The following is a 22,546-nucleotide window of genomic DNA, read 5'->3' as shown; positions in this document are numbered from 1 at the left end:
CTAAGGTGGCATATTAGGAGAGTAACAGGGACAAGTGTAGCTGAAGTTAGTTCATAAACCCCCTCCCCCAACCACTGTTTAAGGTCTGTACCTTTTAAACTTCAGCTTCTAATTTACCTGTCTCTCCTGGTTTAGGCATCAGAGTCTATTGCTTTTGGAATCTTTTTTTTTTTTTTAGAATGGGGCGGGGGGCAATTTGGCTATTTTCTGTTACCTGTTACCCATGATTTCTCACATTGTGAATAGTAACTCCAAAATCAGACTGTTAAGTATCATACCAGGCCTGGAGCCTTTAATTCATTTAAAACAGCTAGATGCTCTCTTGCCATTGCCTCACCTGTTTGAAACTTCATCTATCCAAGTTTGTTGGCAACTTATTCAGTGTTTTCTATGTGCTAAGCACAAGGGAAGATTAACACATTAATTTTTGCCTTCTGGGACTTACAGGCCTACCAAGGAAGACTGATGTGTCTTTTATTACTGCAAGGTCCTAGGTGTTATAACAGAAGTATGGGAGGGGAATAGTGACTGATACAGAAATGGAAGGGCAACTTCATTTAAAAGAAATATAGATTACACGTGTTTGGAGTTTACCATTCCATGTCAAGATGTTAATGCAGCCGAAACTGGTTTGGCTCAGTGGAAAGAGCGTCAGCCTGCGGACTGAAAGGTCCCGGGTTCAATTCCATTCAAGGGCACGTACCTTGGTTTCGGGCACGTCCCCAGCGGGGGGTGTGCAGGAGGCAGCTGATTGATGTTTCTCTCTCATCGATGTTTCTAATTCTCCCTTCCTCTCTGTAAAACATCAATAAAATATACATATATTTTAAAAAAAGATGTTAATGCAAAAATTAAATCCGAGAGTGAAAACATTGATGAGAGCGTTGATTTTGGATGAGAATAGGATCTAAAGAATTTCTGTAGGAGAATATGGACAATCCTATCTAATAATCATATCTAATAAAAGGGTAATATGCAAATTAACCATCACTCTGTCACAAAGATGGCGGCGCTCATAGCCACAAAGATGGTGGCACCCAGTCCTCTCAGTCCTGCTGGAGTTCCCCAGTCTGGGGAGGGGGCCGCGCTGAGAGTGGGCACTGTGAGAGGCCTGGAAGAATGCTTGCTTTGTCGCCGTGGCAATGAGCCAAGCATGATGGGTCTCTGGGCTGTGGAGAGCCTCTGGCCAGCAGGTGCAGAGTGACCAGGTCCCGAAGAGAGCTACTGGCGCAGGGCTACTAGCAAAGTATAAAACTGGTATGGCAGTTGGCTTTAGTAATGATAGGAGTCTTCAACTATCTGGATAGCTTTTAGAAGTCTTATTATTTTTTTAAATTTTTAAATAAATCTTTATTGTTCATATTATTACAAATGTTCCTCTCCCCCCCCCCCACTCCATTTCTCTCCTCCACCAGGTTCCCACCCCCCATTGTCCTCATCCATAGATGCACAGTTTATATTCAGTCTCTTCCAACATCCGTCTCTCCCCTTTTCCCCAAGAATCGTCAGTTCACTCCCCTTCCATACCTCTGATTCTACCCCAATATTATATTCAACAGTTAATATTCATCAGTTTTTTAAATTTCCTTCGTTTTTAGATTCACTTGTTGATAGTTACGTATTTGTTCATAATTTTTATCGTTATTTACTTTCTCTTCTGAAAGAACCCCCTTCAGCAATTCATATAATTCTGGTTTGGTGGTGATGAACTCCTTTAGCTTTTTTTTATTAGTGAAGCTCTTTATCTGGCCTTTGATTCTGTGTGTTAGCTTTGCTGGATAGATTATTTTTGGCTGTAGGTTCTTAGTATTCATCACCTTGAATATTTCTTGCCATTCCCGTCTGGCCTGCATGGTTTCTGTTGAGAAATCAGCTGACAATCGTATAGGTGCTCCTTTATAGGTAACTACCTGCTTTGCTCTTGCTGCTTTTAATATTCTCTCTTTGTGTTTTGCTCTTGGAATTTTAATTATGATTTGTCTTGGTGTGGTCTTCTTTAGATTCCTTTTGTTTGGAGTTCTGTGCGCTTTCTGGACTTGTAAGTCTAATTCTTTCACCAGGTGGGGGAAGTTTTATGTCACTATTTCTTTCAATATGTTTTCGATATCTTGCTCTCTCTCATCTTCTGGGACCCCCATAATTCTGATGTTGGTTCGCTTGAAGTTGTCCCAGAGGTTTCTTACATTATCTTCAATTTTCTGGATTCTCTTGCCTTCTTGCTTCTGCGGAGGAGTGTCTTCTGGCTCTTTATGTTCCAAATCTTTGACTTGATTTTTGTGGTCTTCCATTCTGTTTCTAGGACTCTGTGTAATATTTTTTATTTCAGACAATGTATTCTTTGTTTCTTGTTGATCCCTTATTATTTCTAGTTGATCCCTTTTCATATCCTCATAGGTCTCTTTTATTTTATCGGCCTTTTCTAGGAGATTCTTGAACAACCTTATAAGTGTGGTTTTGAACTCTATATCCAGTCGCTTTTTGTTCTCCATTTCTTTCGTTTGTGATCTATTTTGCTGTCTTGGCATTTTTGCCACTTCCCTGATGGGGCGGAGTTTCAGGGTGGAGTCTATAGGCTTGGCTTCCATCAGCCATGCCCTATGCAGCTCCTGAGTCTTAGTCATCCCCCGGGTCCTTCAGTACTCGCTGCAAGCACCTCTGAGAGAAAGGTGCCCTGGATTTTTGCCTGCTACTAAACAGTGTAGGCCTCCCCAATGAGCCCGGAACTGGGGTTCAGTTCATTTGGAGGTGGCGTTCAGAGCAGTCTGGAGCCCCTGTCTCCTTCTCGTCAGGGCAATCCTGCGGCACAGCCAACCGTCCCTTCTCTGCGTGCAATGTGCGCCTCCGGGACCTCCTTTTGCTGCTCCCCCGGGGTTCTGCCTTACAGCCCAGCTCCCTCTGTTTGAGCCTGGGTCCCTGGGGTCTGGCTTAGAACTGGGGTTCAGAGGAGTCAGAACTGGGGCCCAGCACAGTCCGGAGCCTCTGTCTCCTTCCCACCAGGGCAATCTGGCAGCAGAGTCAACAGTCCGTCCTCTGCGCACAATGTGCGCGCCTCTGTGACTGCCTCTCCGCCGTGTCTCCGTACCTTATGCTTTTACAGCTCCTCCGCGCTTCCTTCTGGTTTTCTCCTTGCTTCTCGTTGTAGAATTTCCAGTCAGTCAACTTTCCTGTAGTTCTGGATAATGTCCATTTTATATTTTAGTTGTATTTTATTGAAATTAGGTGTGGCTGCGGCTAGGTGTTTACCTTTGCAGCCATCTTGGATTCTGTGTCTAGAAGTCTTATTTTGATAGCAGCAGAATATGTGGAGTTATTTTACAATTATAAAAAATATAAGGATAATTTATTCTGAAATGTTATAGGTTTTTGTTGCAGAAAAAATAAAATAAAATGAAGGCAAACATCCAAACTAATTAAGAGATATTCATTATAGCATCTTGACATTTTTTCAGATACGATGTGTGTGTATAAAATCATGCTGTAATAATGTGTTTACTAATAAACTAATTTTCAATCACTATCTTGTATATAACTTTCCATGAATGTGCAATACCTTCAGTGACTCTACAAGTATTGTATTATATGAAGGTGCTATAAATTTAGTACCAATTGTATTATATTTAATTGTTTCCAATTTCTTTCCTATTATAAAGAATGTTATGATAGGCTTTTTATAATTAAATCTTTAAGTATTTCTGTAAGGTACATCTTTAAGTAGAGTTTTAATGAGTTATAGAGCATTGGAATATATCCGTCACTTATTTCAATGGGCAAAAGCAGAAATAAAGGACAACTGCTTATTTGGACTTAATTCTGACCAAGAATAAAGAATTAGAAATGATTTAAATCCTAGGAAAAAGATTTCCATTGTGTTTGAGCAGGTTTATATCTTCTATTAATAATTTAAGAAAGCAGCTTTCTAGAAATTCAGATTAAAATGAAATTAGATGCTTCGGCCTGAGTTGCTAAGGGGAAACCAAAACATGGCCACAGAGTGTCTAGGAAACAGTGCTTAACCCTGCCCGGGTCTCTGAGGTGGCCAGGAGAGCTCAGGCAACTGCCTTAGATGTGCCAATTTAAACCCTATTGTTATCAGTAAATAATGTACACCCCTCACTTATTTTGATGGCTTGTAATACTTCATATCTGGGCAAATCCCTCTGAATGAGGTGGTGCACTTTAAGGATTATATTGTCAGCAGTTTTCTTTCCCCTCAACATACCATTTTGAAAACATTTAAACATATTGCAAATTAATTATTATACCAACTAAGTTCTGCCATTAATATTTTACTGTGTTTGCTTATTTCATATCTATTAATCTGTCCTCAATCCAGCATTAATTCATCTCATTTTTTATGAATTTTAAAGAAAATGAGATTCATTTTTAAAGTAATTTCCTATATTAGCTTTCACCACTATTGGGGGAATTTTTAAGTTAATATCTCTAACCTTTTAATCTTTATTTTCTTGGTGTTTTCACATAGTTGTAATCTCTTCTTGAAATAAAATTTAAAAGTTCTGTATTTTTAAAGTAAAATGTTCTACTTTTGGCTTGATTCCCAAATAGTATTTTGTCTACTTAGTCTTCACAAAGTATTTGTACCTTTACAACATAACTATTAGATGACTAGTTTGTTTTTGGTTTTATTTCCTATTTTTTATCTGATACCTGTTATTTTTTTAAGAAAATACATTCTAGTTTGCCTTCAGATTTTATACAAGTGGTAACCATTTTAAGAATTTTTTGTTTTGTAATATGTGCATTAGGACTGTCAGTTACAAATGTTAATTAATTTGAGTTAGGTTAAAGCAGAAAAGGGAAATTTATTATAAGTGTACAGGAGCGCCAAAGAACTGGAGGTCAGGAATGGAGCTTGGCCTCTAGCTGGAATTAGATCTAAGAATCAGAAAGCTATCAGATTTCTTGCTAGCATTCCTTCCTTCTTGCTAGTATCTACTTCGTATTTCCCTAAGCAGGTCAGCCTTTTCTGCTCTTCTGTCCAATGGTAAAATATCCACCCCTCTTCTCTAGCCAGTAGCATAGAATTATTGAATCCCCTTCTTCCCAATAGCTGGGTCACATATCTACATTTCTCTAATCAGCTATTTCCAGGAAAGTAGTGGTGGTGCTCTCAGATTAAAAATTGCCCAGGCAACTAAACGAGCTGAGCTAACAACCCTGGCCATCATGCCTTGAAAGATGTCATAGCCAAACCATCTGCTCATCTTTTTTGATGATTCCTTCAAGATTCCCAGAATTTTGCTCCGTGAGTTATCGAGTTATTTCCTCATGTCGTCAGTCTTTTTTTTTTTTTTTCTTTATTGACATTTCCTGCTTCTTAAAGGAATGTGACTAAGAGCCTTTGAAATTGTTTTCTGCTTATGTCAATGATTCCTGGAAATGGCCCTTAATAACTTAATTACAAAATTCCTACTCATTCTCTTTTTAAAAAAAAATAAATCTTTATTGTTCAGATTACAATTGTTCCTCTTTTTTCTCACCATATCTCCCTTTCACCCAGTTCCCACCCACCCTCTGCCCTTACCTGCCTCCGCCACTGTCCTCATCCATAGGTGTATAATTTTTTGTCCAGTCTCTTCCTGCACCCCCCACGCCCCTTTCCCCCTGAGAATTGTCAGTCCACTCTCTTTCTATGCCCCTGATTCTATTATATTCACCTGTTTATTCTGCTTATCAGATTTTTTAAAATATATTTTATTGATTTTTTTTACAAAGAGGAAAGGAGAGGGATAGAGAGTTAGAAACATCGATGAGAGAGAATCATTGATCATTTGCCTCTTGCACACCTCCTACTAGGTGTGCATGCTCTTGATCGGAATAGAACCTGGGACCCTCAGTCCGCAGGCTGATGCTCTATCCACTGAGCCAAACCGGTTTTGGCTATCAGATTTTTGAATCACTTGATTTTTAGATTCACTTGTTGATAGATATATATTTGTTGTTCATAATTTTTATTTTACCTTTTTCTTCTTCCTCTTCTTAAAGAATACCTTTCAGCATTTAATATGATACTGGTTTGGCATTTATGAACTCCTTTAGCCTTTTCTTACCTATAAAGCTCTTTATCTGACTTTCAATTCTGAATGATAGCTATGCTGGGTAGAGTTCTTGTTACTCATCACTTTGACTATTTCTTTCCACTCCTGTCTGGCCTGCATAGTTTCTGTTGAGAAATCAGCTGGAAGTCATATGGGTGCTCCCTTGTAGGTAACTGTTTTTCTCTTGCTGCTTGTAAGATTCTCTCGTTGTCTTTTGCTCTTGGCATTTAATTATGATGTGTCTTGGTGTGGTCATCTTTGGATTCCTTTTTTTTTTTTTTTAGGGGTTCTGTGCTTCCTGGACTTGTAAGTCTATTTCTTTCACCAGGTAGGGGAAGTTTCCTGTCATTATTTCTTCAAATAGGTTTTCAGTATCTTGCTCTCTCTCTTCTTCTGGCACCCAATTAATTCAGATGTTGGTATGCTTAAAGTTATCCCAGAGTCTTCTTACACTGTCTTTATATTTTTGGAATCTTTTTGCTTTTCAAGTTATTTATTTGTTTGTTTGTTTATTTATTTTTGCTTCTTTGTATTTCAAATCTTTGACTTGATTCTTGCATTCCTCTAGTCTGTTGTTGGATCTCTGTGTACTAATTTTTATTTCAGCCAGTGTATGATTAATTTCTAGTTGGTCCTTTTTCATATCCTTGAGTGTCTCACTAAATTTATCGGCCTTTTCTAGAAAATTCTTGAAAAATTTATAGCTGTGGTTTGGAACTCTATATCCAGTCATTTGCTTTCCTCCATTTCTTTTATTTGTGACCTGTTTCTTTGTCTCTGCATTTTGGCTGCTTCCCTGAGTTGATAGAGTGGCTTTGTGTGCTGGGTGTCTTATAGGCCCAGTGACTCAGCCTCCCCAGTTACCTGAGGTGGACACTCTTGATGTACCCCTTTGTGGACTGTGTGTACAGTGTTGCTGTAGTTAAGCCTAGGTTGTTGTTGATATCACTGGGAGGTATTGACGTCCAGGCCAATTGGCTGGGAAGATCAACTGTGTCCGTGCTGGGAGAACTTCTGTGCTGGAGACAGCCTTATGGGACAAGACTTGCAAAAGCCTCTGTGCTCAGCTTGGATGGGGCTGAGTCTCAAAGCAGAGCAGACAGCAATGGCTTCCCGTCAACCCTTCCCTCAGAGACCCCTGGGTCTCAGTGTCCTGCAGTAATCCCTGCAAGCACCTCTTGAGAGAAAACCACCCTTGAGTTTCACCCGCTCCCAGACAGTCCAGTTTCTCCCCAATTGAATCTGGGTCCTCAGACTCTCGCTTGGAACTGGAGTTCAGAGCCTACAGGAGCTTTTGTCTCTCTCCTGATTGAGAAAGACAACCATGTACTCAGTTGCCAGTCCTCTCTGTGAGCGCGCCTTTGTATCTCTGCCTTCTGCAGCTCCTTTGAGTCTCAGTGTGCTTTCCTCTTTTCTTCTAGTTGTAGCATTTCCACTCAGTCAGCCTTCCTGTGGTTTTGGATGATGTCCGTTTTGTCTTTAGTTGTAGTTTTGAAATTGTTGTGCAAGGCAGCAGTTTAGGTGTTTACCCATACCACCATCTTGGTTTTTCCCCCTAGTCATCCTCTTAACCAGTTTTCAGTAGATATCCTGGTAGATATCCTTATCTCTTTAGCTCTCATGCTATTGCACTATCCTGGTTTTCTTCTTACCCTTCCTGTTTTTCCGGTCATGCTTTTGCTGACTTTTCTTCTTTTTGCTTCCTAAATTTACAGATCCTTAAGATCAATTTTCAGTTCTTTTGTATTTTCTCCCTTAATAACCTCAGCTATTTAGACTGTATTAGCTTTTACCACTATAGGGGGAATTCTGTAAAGCAAATATTATGTCAAGATATATAAATAACTTTCAACATCTCCATTTCCTTCCCCATCTTTGACTAGATTTCTAGGCACTTTGTTATTTTAGTTTTTGTTTTTTTGTTTTTTTTTTTAATCAATATCAAAGAGGAAGGGAGAGGGAGAGAGAGAAACATCAATGATGAGAATCATTGATCGGCTGCCTCCTGCACACCCTCCACTGGGGCTGGAGCTTGCAACCCAGGCATGTGCCCTGATCGTGAGTTGAACCATGACCTCCTGTTTCATGGTGATGGGACAGTGTTGGTTTTTTTATGGTCTTGCAAGGGTATGGGTGGCTTTCCCCTGGATGACAGCAAAAAAAAAGGGATCTCAGAGGCTTGTTTTCTGGGTTAAAATGACAAATAGTTTTGGAGATATTCATATTTTCTTTGTTTTGTTTAGTTTTATGGTTTTTGCAGAAATGTAAGGCTGTAACAGAAATGAGCTTTAATCACTTACACATTGGTCAGTATAATAAGCTTGTCATTTAATTCCTCTTCCTATTACTAACAAGCAGGGAGGGAACAATGGAAGTGAATTAGCATTTTCCCAGTTGGTGGTAGAGAAAGTTTGGATCACAACATTTGTTTAAATTATAAGTGGACAGTGGAGGGAACAAATCATGAAACTTATAGTCCAGGAAATACATGTGGCCAAGGGAAGTATACATCTTTTTTGGTTGTCTTTTGCTAGGACAACTTTGAGCTACTGATTTGGGTTGTTTTCCTCATTTATGTAGCCCAGTACATGAAGCTAACCAATACTATGGTTCTGTCTTTCTAGGGTTCCAGAATGGCATGTATCAAACTTGTATACATGTATATAGGTGTACATGCCTGAACACAAAATATTAGGAATACATACTACTACAAATAGAAACGACTAATAGTCTGTACAGTAGTCCCCCCTTACCCATGTGGCATACGTTTCAAGATCATCAATGGGTACCTGAAACCTTGGATATGTTTTTTTCCTATACATACATACCTACGATAAAGTTTAATTTGTAAAATAGGCACACTAAAAGATTAACAACAACAACTAATAGCAAAATAGGACAATTGTTACAATATACTGTAATAAAAGTTATGTGAATGTGGTCTCTATCTTATTGTACTGTACTCACTCTTCTTGTGATGTAGTAAGATTATGATACAATGCCTATGTAACTAGATGAAGTGAGGTGAATGATGTTGGTATTGTAACGTAGGATTACTTGAACACAGGCACTGCGATGCTGTGAGAATCTGATAATGTAGATGTTTACTAAGTGACTGGAGGGCGGTAGCATAAACAGCAGGGAGATGCCGGACAAAGGGATGAGTCACATCCCAAGCGGAAGAGAACAGGATGGCAAGTGATTTTCATCACGTTACTTAGAATGGCCCTCTGTTTAAAACTTACAAATTGTTTATTTCTGGAATTTTTTATTTAATATTTTTGGACTGCAATTGAGGGTAACCACCATGAGTAGCTGAAACTGTGGAAAGCAAAACTGCAGATGGGGTGGGGAGGGTGCTATTGTATACTGTGATTTTTCAAGTCAATAAGAACAAATAAATTTTTCACTAAAAGGAAAAAAATGGACTAATGGAACAATAAAGGACATATTTGAAGTGAACAATAAGCAAGAGACAAACTTCAATAGTAATTTTTCAAATGCCAATAAAATACCCATAATACATAATATTTTCCTCATCAAATTACCAATAAAAACTACTGTTGAGGGGAATTTGCATATAGGCTCACACTATGTCATAGGTTGTGCTCCTCCAGGAGATTTCATCACGCTACTCAGAATGATACACAACTTGAAACTTAGTAATTCTTTATTTTGGGAATTTTTATTTAATATTTTCGGATTGCAATTAATTATGGGTAACTAAAACTGTAAAAAGCAAAACTGAGAAAAAGGGAACTACTATATTTCTGTTTTCAAGGAGATTATCCAAACAATAATGAATTTCTAATTGTTAGAATTTGATAGGGAATAAGAGAAGTTTGGGGGAAAGGGAAGGCACCCCAGGAATCTACAATGAATAGTGAATGCCATATTATTCTGCCAAGGGATAAGGTTGGCCTTGCCTTATTTGCCCCAGTCCTCCCCTCTTTCCCCACTTCTTTGTGCGTCTGTCTATAAGATTTTTCCTCCCATATCTATATATTCTTTTCCTTTCATTCATCAATTCAGAGCAAGTGTTATAAGGAATTGGACCTCGTTGACACAATTTTCTAAAAAAATGTATTTTTAATGAAAATTGCTCCTCAACTAAAATATCACTTTATTTTTAAAGATTACATTTATTGGGGTGACATTGGTTAATAAGATTATGTATGTTTTAAGTATACATATTATGTATGATACATGATCTGTATATTATGTTGTGTGCCCACCACCCAAAGTCAAATTACCTTCTATCACCATATCTTCTCTCTCTTTTACCCTTTACTACTCTCCCACCCCCCTTTCCTCTGGTAACCACCATACCATTGTCTGTGTCTATGAGTTTCAGTTTTATATCTCAAATATGAGTGAAGTCATATGGTTGTTAGCTTTTTCTGACTGACTTATTTTGCTTAGTGTAATATTCTCAAGGTCCATCTGTGTTGTCACAGATGCAAGTCCATCTGTGTTGTCTCATGGCTCGGTAGTATTGTATGGTACATATGTACCTTATTGTCTTTATCCAATCATCTATCAAAGGACACTTTTGTTGTTTCCATGTCTAGGTCACCGTGAATAGTGCTGCATTGAACATAAGGGTGCATATGTCTTTGTGAATAAATGTTTTTTTGTTTTCGTTTTATTTATATACACAATAAAAAATATAAAAAAGTTAATTATAGAACAATAAACAAAAGCACACAAATAAAATAGAAATATTGGGTTTAAAAAACTGAAATATAGATGTAAAAATTCAAAACTCAACTTCCGTGTGATACATTTTAAAACAATTGTTGATACATAGTGCTACCTTACAGTCTGGACACCAGTATGTAGATTCTTTCCTAACACCTTTTTTGTAGCAAACTCGGCATTTCCTGGATTTAGTTTTTCCTATATCGCTTTTCATTTGTTCTGGAAAATGCCTTTCAACTAAGCATGATGGTTTAAATGTAGAGCTACTTGTTGATGTCTTTGGGTGGGTTTTCACTATGTTGTTATCTACCAAAAAGTATAATCGATCCAAATGACCTTTATCTTTTTTGTATATAATATATGCATTGAAGCAGCACATATCAATTAATCGTAGAAAAAAATTTTTATAAAATTTTTTTACTCTATTACTGGTAGCCGTGTAGGCCACCATAACTCCATCTCCCAAATCTACGCCACCCATATTCTTGTTATAATCCATTCTAGTAGTTATGAGGTATTTCATTGTAGTTTTGATATGTATTTCCCTAATACGTAGCTAGTGAAGTTGAGCTTTCTTTCATATATTTATTGGCCATTTGTATATCTTCCTGGAAAAAGTGTCTGTTCAGGTCCTTTGCCCATTTTTTATTGTAGTTGGGTAGTTTGTTTGATGTATAGGCAGATAAGTCCTTTATATATTTTATTTTATTTATTATTTTTTAAAATAAATCTTTATTCAGATTATTACAAATGTTCCTTTAATATTTTAGATATTAGCCCCTTATTAGAGCTGTTGTTTGCAAATATCGTCTCCCACTCAGTCGTCCTTTTGTTTTGTTGGCATTTTCTTTTGCTGTGCAGAAGATTTTTAGTTTAGTTATTGTCTCATTCATTTATATTTGCTGTTACTTTCCTTGCCTTTGGGGTGAAATTCATAAATTCTTCCATAAGACCAAGCTCCATGAGTTTAGTACCTATGTTTTCTTATATGTAATTTATTTTCAGATCTTACATTTAGGTCTTTGACCCATTTTGAATTAATTTTTGTACATGGGGACAAACTTTAGTTTAGTTTCATTCTTTTGCATGTGGCTTTCCAATTATCCCAGCACCAGAGACTTTCTTTTCTCCATTGTGTGTTTTTGACTCCTTTCTCAAAAATTATTTGCCTATATATACATGTGATTTTATTTCTGGGTTCTCAATTCTGTTCCATTGGTCTGTGTGTCTTCTTTTTTGTCAATCCTCACCTGAGGATATTTTTTCCATTGCTTTTTAGAGAGAGTGGCAGAGAGGTGGGAGAGAGAGAGAAATATCAATGTGAGAGAGACACATTGATTGGTTGCCTCTCTCACTCACCATGACTGGGGCCAGGAATTGAATCTGCAAACCCTCCAGGTATGTGCCCTTGACTCGGAATCAAACCTGAGACCATTTAATGAGCAGGCCTATGCTCTTACCACTGAGGAACACTGGCCAGGACTCTGTGTGTCTGTTTTTTCTATCAGTATCATGCTGTTTTGATTATCCTTGCTCTGTAGTATAATTTGAAGTCAGGTATTGTGATGCCTCTAGCTTCATTCTTTTTTCTCAGATTCCTTTGGCTATTCAGGGTCTTTTGTAGTTTCATACAAATCTGATTAATTTTTGTTCTATTTATTTAAAAAATGGCAACAAAATATCACATGATCTCACTCATATGTGGAATCTAAGTAACAAAATAAACTGATGAACAGAGTTGATCCAGAGACAGGGAAGTTTGGAACAGAGTATGGAATATAGGAGGGGAGGGTGTGTGGGTGGGAGGTAATCAACCAAAGACCTTTAAACCATGGACACAGAAAATATGGTGGTGAAGGCCTGGGGCATGGGGCAAGGGTAGGCTGGAGGTAGTCACTGGGAGAAAAAAGGGACATATGTAATATGTAATACTTTTAATAATAAAGAATTATTTTTAAAAATAAAAAATGACAACGGATTTTGATGGAGATTATATTAAATCTGTATATTGCTTTGGGTAATGTGGACATTTTAATTGTTAATTCTTCCAATCCATGAACATGGAATATCCATTTCATTGTCTCTCTTTTTTAAACTATATTTTTTATTGATTTTTAAAAAATATATATTTTATTGATTTATTTTACAGAGAGGAATAGAGAGGGATAGAGAGTTAGAAACATCGATTAGAGGGAAACATCAATCAGCTGCCTCTTGCACATTCCCTACTGGAGATGTGCCTGCAACCAAGGTACATGCCCTTGACCGGAATCGAATCTGGGACCTTTCAGTCCGCAGGCCGACGCTCTATCCACTGAGTCAAACCAGTTTCGGCTCTCCATGTTCTTGAGAACAACTTTCTATGTTGTAATCTTATTGTTAATTTATCTTACACTAAAACATTAGAAAAAATTAGAAAATTGATTAATAACTTATTATATAGAAGTTATATATAAATTTTTACTATGGCAACTAGAGTTTTAAAACTTACAGTGGAAATATTGAGAGGAGATTGAAGTATATGTTGAAATCAAAGTGTTGCATGATAATGTCCAGGTTTTGCAAGAGGTCTTACTGTTTGGAGGGCAGGAATATTATCTTGTCTACCTGGCCAGAAACTTGATCTTGTCATGGTCTAGTGTCAGTCATATTTAGGTAGTCTGACTTGTGTTAACTATCCTCACTAGTTACCAGTTAATTAGAATGCCAGTAGACTAATTCATGATGAGAAACTAAAATGTCAAACCTCCTGGATATTTCATTGGCCAGTTTTTCTCTGCAGGAAATAGAGTATAATTAGAAGAGATAGCTTGGTGAATTTTAGTCAGGGCAAGAGGAAATATCCTTTGATCTAGGTGATTGTTGTCAAGCTATCAAAGCCTAATGGCATTTATTTATTTTCTAATTCAGATGTTTTAACCATGTTGGAATTATGAGATTTGTAGCAGTGTTAATAATTATGACATGACAATCTATCCATGACTTCTGTTTGATTTTTTTCTGGTCTTTATTATAAAGAGGTTTCTCTTATAATACACATAAATTATTGAACTTATAAGTAAGCTATTTAGATTAAATTATTTGAAAGAGAATTGGTTGCATTGTTAGATTGAGGCAGTAAACATTGTAATTAGTTTTATAGGGATTTTTCTATTGAATTTTAGAATTAATTTTGTAGGATCTGTAGGTTAGATATGAATATGGTTTTAAATGTATTTTAAGGTATATACATTTCAAATTAAATTTAGACTTAAACAGTATTCTATAGTTTTCTCCCCTCATTAAACCTTTATATTTCTAATGAGAACTCAGCTTCAATTAAAAAAAGCCAGTAGAAATATTATTTTATTTATTGGATTTTTTTGGTAATAAGTCGTTTCAGAGATATATCTGTTTATCTTGGTATCTTTCTCATCACTTTTTATCACTTTATTTTTATGATTTTTTTTAAGTTATCTGGATATTGAAATAATTAAGCATATACCCAGTTAAAAAGGATTTTAATTAGCACAAAAATCCTTGAAATGTTTTTTTATTTTTAAATTTATTTTTCAAAATATATTTTTATTGATTTCAGAGAGAGGAAGAGAGAAGAATAGAGAGATAGAAACAAAGATGAAACATCATCAGTGAGCTACCTCCTGCACGCTCTCTTCTGGGGATCCAGCCTGCAGTCGGGCATATACTCTGACCAGGAATCAAACCTGGTTCAAGGGTTTACATTCAACCACTGAGCCCCATCAGTTGGGCTGCTTTTGTTTGTTTGTTTGTTTTTTAACTTAAATATATTGTACTACACATGGAATTAATTTGAATTTAACTGATACTGAGTGTGACTAGTTAGAAATCCAGCTTTGGGGCTTAAGTTTTTTATACTTCAGTTTTTATTTTTTCTAAAGCTAAAAGATTATATGGTATTTTCTTATTGTTTAAATTGGAAAAGATAGGTGAAAATTTGGTTTTCATTTGAACTGAGTGGTGAAGTGTCTTTTATTAGAATTTTGATTATTGGAATTACATTGGGGGGAAGATTACTTTTTTAAAGTTATTAATTAATTGAACTTTTTATTGCTAACCCAAAATAAAACTAGGTTAAAGCATATTTTTAATGAAAAATTTTAGGACTAGAAATAGTAATGTGTATGTAAGTTTTGCATTTTCTTCAGAATTCTTATAGTTTATTATTAGAGGAATAATAATTTGACAGTGTATGTACAGAGATGTAAAATAAAAATTTCTCATTTTTAGAATAAAGTAACTTTTTATAGTTTTCATAATAATGATAATAAAAATAAAAATAGTAATAATGGCACCTCTAAATATTTCAGTTAAAAATTGTGCAAACAGCCCAGTGTAATGCAGAATACTGTGTCTTTATATGATGGGAGAATACTGCCACCTTGTGTATATGTGATGCTATTTTATTCTCCATTTTCATTTGTTACACCAGCTAATACAGTAGTTTCTCACCATTTGGTACTGTGTTCAGATGTGTACATGTTCAAAAAGAAACAAAACACTGTTTTGTTTTGTTTTACATATAGTAAAATCAAGCCACATTTTTATTTTCTTGCCAGGAGGAGTCTTCCATTTTGAAGGCATTGAATTTGATGTAGTTAGATTTAGATCTAAGAAATTAGTAAGTCTGAGAGATCAGCCTGGTTAATTGATATCTGGGGTTAGTTGAGATTTAAATCTTTGAATTTTTTTGGAAAGTTGGTGATTCTTTTATCATTCTTCATTTTAGTGCTTGCAATTCTTTGGGGTCATTATTCCAAGTGTCAGAATTCATTATTCTATATAATAAAAAGCTAATATGCAAATTGACAATAGGTGGAATGACCAGTTACTATGACATGCACTGACCACCAGGGGGAGCATTGTTCAGCCAGAAGCCCTGAGCCAGGCTCACAGCTGGCAAGCGCAGCAGTGATGTTCCTGCCTCTGTGGTAGTGCTAAGGATTTCTTTTTTTTTTTCTTTCTTTTTTTTTTAATACATTTTATTGATTTCTCACAGAGAGGAAGAGAGAGGGAGAGAGAGTCAGAAACATCGATGAGAGAGAATCATCGATCAGCTGCCTCTTGCACACCCCCTACCGGGGATGTGCCCACAACCAAGGTACATGCCCTTGATAGGAATTGAACCCGGGACCTTTCAGTCCAAAGGCCGACGCCCTATCCACTGAGCCAAACCGGTCTCGGCAGTGCTAAGGATTTCTGACTACCGGCTTAGGCTCAGGGACTTAGTTTACTGTTGAATCCCTATATATTATTCTTTATTTAAATCACTGTATGCTTAATTTCTGACTGGTCCTTTTCCAATTTTTTTTTTTTTTTTTTTTTGGCATTCTCACTAAGATCCTTGAAAGTCTCACTAAATCCCTTGGAGATTCTAGAAGATTCTTGAGTAACCTTATAACTGTGGTTTTGAACTCTATATCCAGTAGTTTGCTTTCTATCAGGTGACATGTTTCTTTGTCTCTGCATTTTGGCTAATTCCCCGTGTTTGTTTCTATGTATTGAGTAGAGCTACTAAAACTCCTTGAGCTACTAAGTGGCCTTGTGTAGTAGGTGTCCTATAGGGACCAGTGGCTCAGCCTCCCCAGTCACCTGAGGGTGCACCCCTTTGTAGACTGTGTGCACAGTCTGTTGTAGTTAAGCCTTGATTGCTGTTGGTGTCACTGGGAGGAACTGATCTTCAGGCCAGTTGGCTGTGGGGACCAGCTGTGACTACAGTGGGAGAGCTGCTGTGCAGGAGACACCCTAATAGAGTAGAACTTGCTTCAGTGGGGCTTTGGTGCTCACTGAGTCTGCCCCTTGAGTGTATTGCTTATGGATGTGTGGAGTTGTAGTCTTGTGTTGTCTCACACTGACCACTGGGTACACTGGCTTTTGGGTCTCCAGGGAGGTGCAAAGCCAGCCACTGCCTGCGGCCACCCACCTGGACCTACAGAGAGATCTGCAGATTCCTCTTTTTTATATTGGGTTTGGAAGTGTCCAGACGAGGCCCAGCTGTGAAGAAAGGCAGGCTGGTGCTAGTGCTGGGTCTTGGGCCTTTTGTTGATAGGTTTGAGGCTCCCTGACCCAGCTACAGCTTGTTTGACAGGTATTAGTCTGAGAAAGGATAGGCCATTTATATGCAAAAGCCACTTCACACAGCTTGGATGGGTTGTAAATTGGGTGGGGGTGGCAGGGTCTCATGGAATCACCAGGGCTGAGCAAACAGAAATGGCTGCCAGTCAGCCCTGCACCTGGGGAGGTCCCAGCACGGGAGCAATGACCACTGCTAGAGAGCACCTCTACCTGGAAGAAAGCCAGACAGTTCCTGTCCCAAAGCCAGACAGCCCAGTTGCTCCTCATATGTGTCTGGGTCCCCCAGAGCTTCAAGCACTGGAGCTCAGAGGAAGTGGAAGCTTGTAAGTTCAGTTAATGGTGCTGGCCTTTTAAGAGGAAAAGCTGGATCCAGCTGGGTGTGGCTTAGCAGTTGAGAACTGACCCAGGAACCAAGACGGTTTAATTCCCGGTCAGGGCACATGCCCGGGGTTGCAGACTTGATCCCCAGTGTGGGTCATGCATGTGGCAGCCAATCAATGATTCTCTGTCATCAATGATGTTTCTGTCTCTCCCTCTCCCTTCCTCTTTGAAATCAATCAATCAATCAATCAATCATTCAATAAATAAAATAAAGGAACATCTGCATCTCCAGCAGCCTCTGTGTTACTGAGCCCCAATCCACACTTTTACAGGCCGAGGTTCTTACTGCCCATATGGACTTCTTTTCCCACTTCTGACACTCTGGGTTGGCATCTGGTGTGGGGCTTGGACCCTTTGCTCCTCCCTCCGGGCAGCATCCACAGAGGCGATCTCCCTTGGATTAAAAAAAGCAGCCCACGTGGGTGCCGACCAGCCCGTTCCACACCTCCACACCTTCTAGCAGTCTCAATGTGCTTTCTTCTTTATTTCTCTAGTTGTAGGACTTCCATTCAGCCAACTTTCCAGCAGTTCTGAATGATGGTTTTTCTGTATTTTACTTGTAATTTTGATGTGGTTGTGGGAGGCAGTGAGTACACGTGTTTGCCTCTGCTGCCATCTTGGTTCATTATTTCTTAAAATAGGTTCTTGATTCCTTACTCTCTCTCTTCTCCTTCTAGAAGCCCATATGATGTGGATGTTGTTATGTTTCACGTTGTCCCAAAGTTTTCTTAAACCAGCAGTCGTCAATCAGTGGTCTATGGACCACTGGTGGTTCATGAGGTCCAAGAGGTTGGCGACTGCTGGTTTAAGGAAATCTTTGGAGCAGTGGTCACCAACTGGTAGTTTGAGGACCCACTGGTGGTCTGTGAGGTCCAAAAGGTTGGCAACTGCTGCCTTAAGCTATCCTCTTTTTCTTTTCTTTTTTCCTTTTTAATATATTTTATTGATTTTTTACAGAGAGGAAGGGAGAGAGATAGAGAGCTAGAAACGTCGATGAGAGAGAAATAAAACCGGGGATGTGCCCACAACCAATGTACATGCCCTTGACTGGAATCGAACCCAGGACCTTTCAGTCCGCAGACCGACGCTCTACCACTGAGCAAAACCGGTTTCGGCCTCCTTTTCTTTTTGTTGCTCTGATTGGGTGCTTTCTGTTATCTTCCAAATCATTGGTTTGATCCTCTGCTTCATTTAACCTATTCCTTCTAGGGTATTCTTCATTTCAGATATTGTATTATTTCCTGACTAGTTATCATTTATGGTTTTTATGTCCTTTTTCATGATTTTGAAGTTACCACAGTAATAACCATATTTTAAAACTCTATATAACTGGTAAATTGCTTGCCTCCATTTCATTTAGCTGTTTTTCTGGAGATTTCTCCTTTTCTTTCATTTGGGGCATGTTTCTTTGTCTCTCCATTTTTTGTTGCCTCTTCGTGTTTGTTTCTACCCTGTTTTCCCGAAAATAAGACTGTGTCTTATATTAATTTTTGCTCCCAAAGATGCGCTAGGTCTTATTTTCAGGGGATGCCTTATTTTTCCATGAAGAAGAATATGGTAAACATTTATTATAAAATGAAAATAAAGGAAATTTATTACCTGTATACGGTACAGTAGTACGGTAGTCGTCAACACAAATCAGACAAACTGAATCCTACAGTATCAAGAATTTACTCATTTATTCAATGACAATCATGTCATCATCTTCTGGAACATCATCATAACAATCCAATTCCTGAATTTCCTGGTGAATTTCTTGTGACTCCATTTCTTTCAGAATCAGTGGACCAAATCTCTCATGTTTAGCCTTGGGGGGGAGGGGCTTATTTTCAGGGATGCCTTATATTTCACTCAGAAGGAAACCTTAAGTAGGTCTTTTTTTCAGAGGATGTCTTATTTTCGGGGAAACATGGTGTGTATAAGATAGATCACCTATGTTTTTCAGTCTTGATAAGGTAGCCTTATATAGTAGGTGTCCTGTGGGATGTTGTGATATAGTCTTTTTGATTACTGGAGCTGGCTGCTCCAGGAATGTTCTTGTGTGGGTTATGTGAGCCCTCCTGTTGCAATTGCATTTTGATTTCTATTGATCTGTTCATGCATGGGTCAACCCTCTGGCTGGCTGGCTGAGAATTGACCTAACCACATTATACAAACTACTGTGCAGGTAGATACTGACCACATGAAGCAGAATTTGCCTCAGCATGGTCTGGTTCCTACTGAGATCTTCCTTTTAAAATGCCATATGTGAAGTCAATTGGATTCTGCTCTGAAGCTGGTAACTGGGTGTGGGGTTCTGGATCTCTTGGGCAGGACTTGGATGTTGATTAATGTTACACATTGCCTGTGACTGATTCTGGGTGACCTGTTTGGAGCTACAAAGTGATCCACAGTTTGTGGCTGCCTCTGATGGGCCTGAGTGTGCCTGAGAAAAACCAAGCTGTACATAAAGGCCAGCTTACACCAACACCAAGCCTAAGGACAGGTCAACAAAAGCCTAGGGTCTCCACTTGTCTCTATTTGCTGGTTCTCTGTTAGGCTCAGACCCACTGAAAGAGACTTTGGGGCATGAGGTAGTTTCTCAGTAAGTCACCAGGTAGGGGTGAGTGGTGTTCACCAGATTGATACAGGTTCAAACTCTGTACCACTGTTGCCTCTGAGGCCACTCAGCAAATGTCCCAGGGTATACCAAGTTTAATTGCCACCCACTGGGTACCCACAGACCTTTGTTTGGGGGCAGACTCTGAAGGAGTCATCAGGGGGAGGCCCACAGAGTTTATCAGGCCCAAAGAGACCAAGATTTGGCTGTATGAAGGGAGGGTTTCAAACTGGTTGGGCCTTTGAGGGCAAACTATACCCCATCGTAGAGCCACACAACTCTGTTTGTCCCAGCTTCTGCCTGGACCTCCTATAGAACTGAGCTTAGTAGGGTAGGGGACTTAGGAGCTAGGTGGGTCGGGCTAGTGAATGTCCATCTCAATATGGCTTCTGTAAATCCTTAGTTATGAATCTTATTCAGCTAATCTTCAATTAGTTATTCAGGATTTTAGTGGTAATTCCAGTTTTGTCTTTGGAGGAAGTGGAGGTAACTTCCACATTCTCCATTGCCATCTTGGATCTCCAACTGAAAATTGCCATCACTTTATTTCAGCAGCCCACATATACTAGGGTACCATTCTATAACATAAAATAAAATCTGACGTAACACTGAAATGTGTTTGCCTGTTGTGTTCTGCATAGGCTCAGACCTATTCTTTTGTACTGTGCAAATTGAATAAGTGAACCCTGGATTTTGATGAAAAATTTTAAAACTATGGAACACTATATTTTGGTAACTAAAAATACCATATTGTTTTAGACTACTGGAAACTGATATAGTTATTAACTGTTATGTTAATGTTAATATGTAGGTCAAGGTAGAGACTATACCTTATTGAAGGATTTAGAATGGTTGTAGATGTAGCACTCAGATTTTTAATGGACTTCAATGGACTGCTGGTAACGTCATTACTGTTGAATCTACTTTGTAAATTGGTCTTTTTCGTCATAGAAAATTCGTAATTGCCTTTTTTAAAATAAGGCAAAAATGTGTTTCCTATTCAAGTAATTTATTTTTATTGCAAAAATTTTTAGCCATCCTATAATATAAACTCAATAATGTACAAAATAAAGCATATTTTATTCTTAAGTATATTTTTCTCTTTTGTTCTTTTTCTTCCTTTTTTCTTTGAATGCATTAAATTTAGTGGTTGTAGCCCTTTGTGAAGCAGGTGCAGCTCATTAGAGTGATTCTATTGTATATTTGGAAAATTTAATACATAAACATTGTGATATACATCCCATTTTATTTAAACAAATACAATGTTAGTGGGATAAAATCTTTTAAATGACTGTGAAAGTTAATAGTCATTCTTTTGTTTTAAGATGTTTAGCATAGGTCTCATTTATATATTTTTTTCTTATTAGGCAAGAAGTTTTGAAATGGAATGGATGGGGATATAATGATTCCAAGTTCATCTTCAATAAGAAAGGCCAAGTTGAGTTGTCTGGGAAAAGGTAATTGTTTATTCTTTCTTTTGTTATTTTCCCCCCACTTTTTGTTTCTATGAAAAATTTTAAACATAAATATTGAAATATCAGCAAGAAAACTTTTATTCCTTTGGAGAAATTATTTTTCTTTGAAACATAATTATCCAATGTTTCTAACTTAAATATACTTTATACCTGAAACAAAACCTCAGGAGTAGTAATTAGGGACTAATTATATTGAAGGTGTGAAGATGCACGTTTGACCTTTGTTTTTCTTTTATTTTTTTAATCCTCACCTGAGGATCTGTTTTCATTGATTTTTAGAGGAATAGGTAAAGACAGATAGACATCGATGTGAGAGAGAATATCAATAGGTTGCTTCCTGTAAGTGCCCTGACAGGAAATAAATCTTGCAACATTTTGGTATATGGGACCAATCATCCAGTTAACAGGAAAAATAAATATTATCTACATTCTTATTTCTAGTCCTTGAGTATGGCTGGATAGCATGTTGGTTGGAGACTTAGTTGAGAAATTGTATATAATTCAGGTAGAAGAAATTTCTGATTAAAATTAAATTTATCAGTGTTATAGATGATGAATGTTTTATGTTTTAAAGAGAATAACGTCTAATACAGTAGAAACTTATCTATGTAGAGATTGTCTTTACACAATCATCTTTGGGGATGGGGTGAGGGGAGTGAATCTTCTGAACTTAGAAAACCAATTCTCAGACACTGTCTTCATTTCTTTCCTTCTGTCTCTTGACCTTAAAGGTATAGCATGTTTGTTTTATAGGAAGGAACAAATAGTCAACTTGTACTTGAGCACAGTGCCTTTGAAAGCAGAGAATTTATCTGTTGACATTAGACATTGGAAGGTTGCTGCCGGCGCCACTCTAAATCAGGATAGATCCAATAAAGGCCTCCTGTTTTTGCATGGCTGACTCCTGAGTTAGAGTTCAGTGGAGGAGGTGGGGAGAGGATGGGATGTGGGGGCAGGTTGCATATGATTGGCAGAGCCTGCAAAGGGAGACCAGGAAAGTGGATGTTGGGCACATTTGACTTCCTGAAAGGCAGGCAGTCTTTGGTTCCCACTAAGACTCATCCAGAGGGTAATTATCCATACACAGAAATGCAATTTAGTCATCTATAATAGAGCTAGTCATCTTATATTGTTATCCTGTGACAAAAATTTCTATTGTTCCAGTAAGAGTCAAAGGGTAGAAGAATAAGAAGTTTGTGATATTCCTAAAATAGAAAATGGAGTTGTGACTAGAAAGG

The 22,546-nt window shown here is 37.9% G+C and overlaps 1 protein-coding gene across 1 annotated transcript in view; it reads left to right on the top strand.

The window, feature by feature from the left end:
- The window catches only part of AGPS (alkylglycerone phosphate synthase), a 106,129-nt gene that overhangs the window by 5,090 nt on the left and 78,493 nt on the right, over positions 1-22,546 (top strand). Inside the window, exon 2 of the mRNA XM_036421106.2 lies at positions 21,201-21,290. Coding sequence (XP_036276999.1) covers positions 21,201-21,290 — 90 coding nt within the window. The remainder of the gene's footprint in view (positions 1-21,200; positions 21,291-22,546) is intronic.

The sequence above is a fragment of the Pipistrellus kuhlii genome, unplaced genomic scaffold (genome assembly GCF_014108245.1).
Source record: "Pipistrellus kuhlii isolate mPipKuh1 unplaced genomic scaffold, mPipKuh1.p scaffold_m20_p_7, whole genome shotgun sequence".
Classification (NCBI taxonomy): Eukaryota; Metazoa; Chordata; class Mammalia; order Chiroptera; family Vespertilionidae; genus Pipistrellus; species Pipistrellus kuhlii.
The sequence above is the reverse complement of the archived record's forward strand: the minus strand, read 5'-3'. Positions and strand labels throughout refer to the sequence as shown.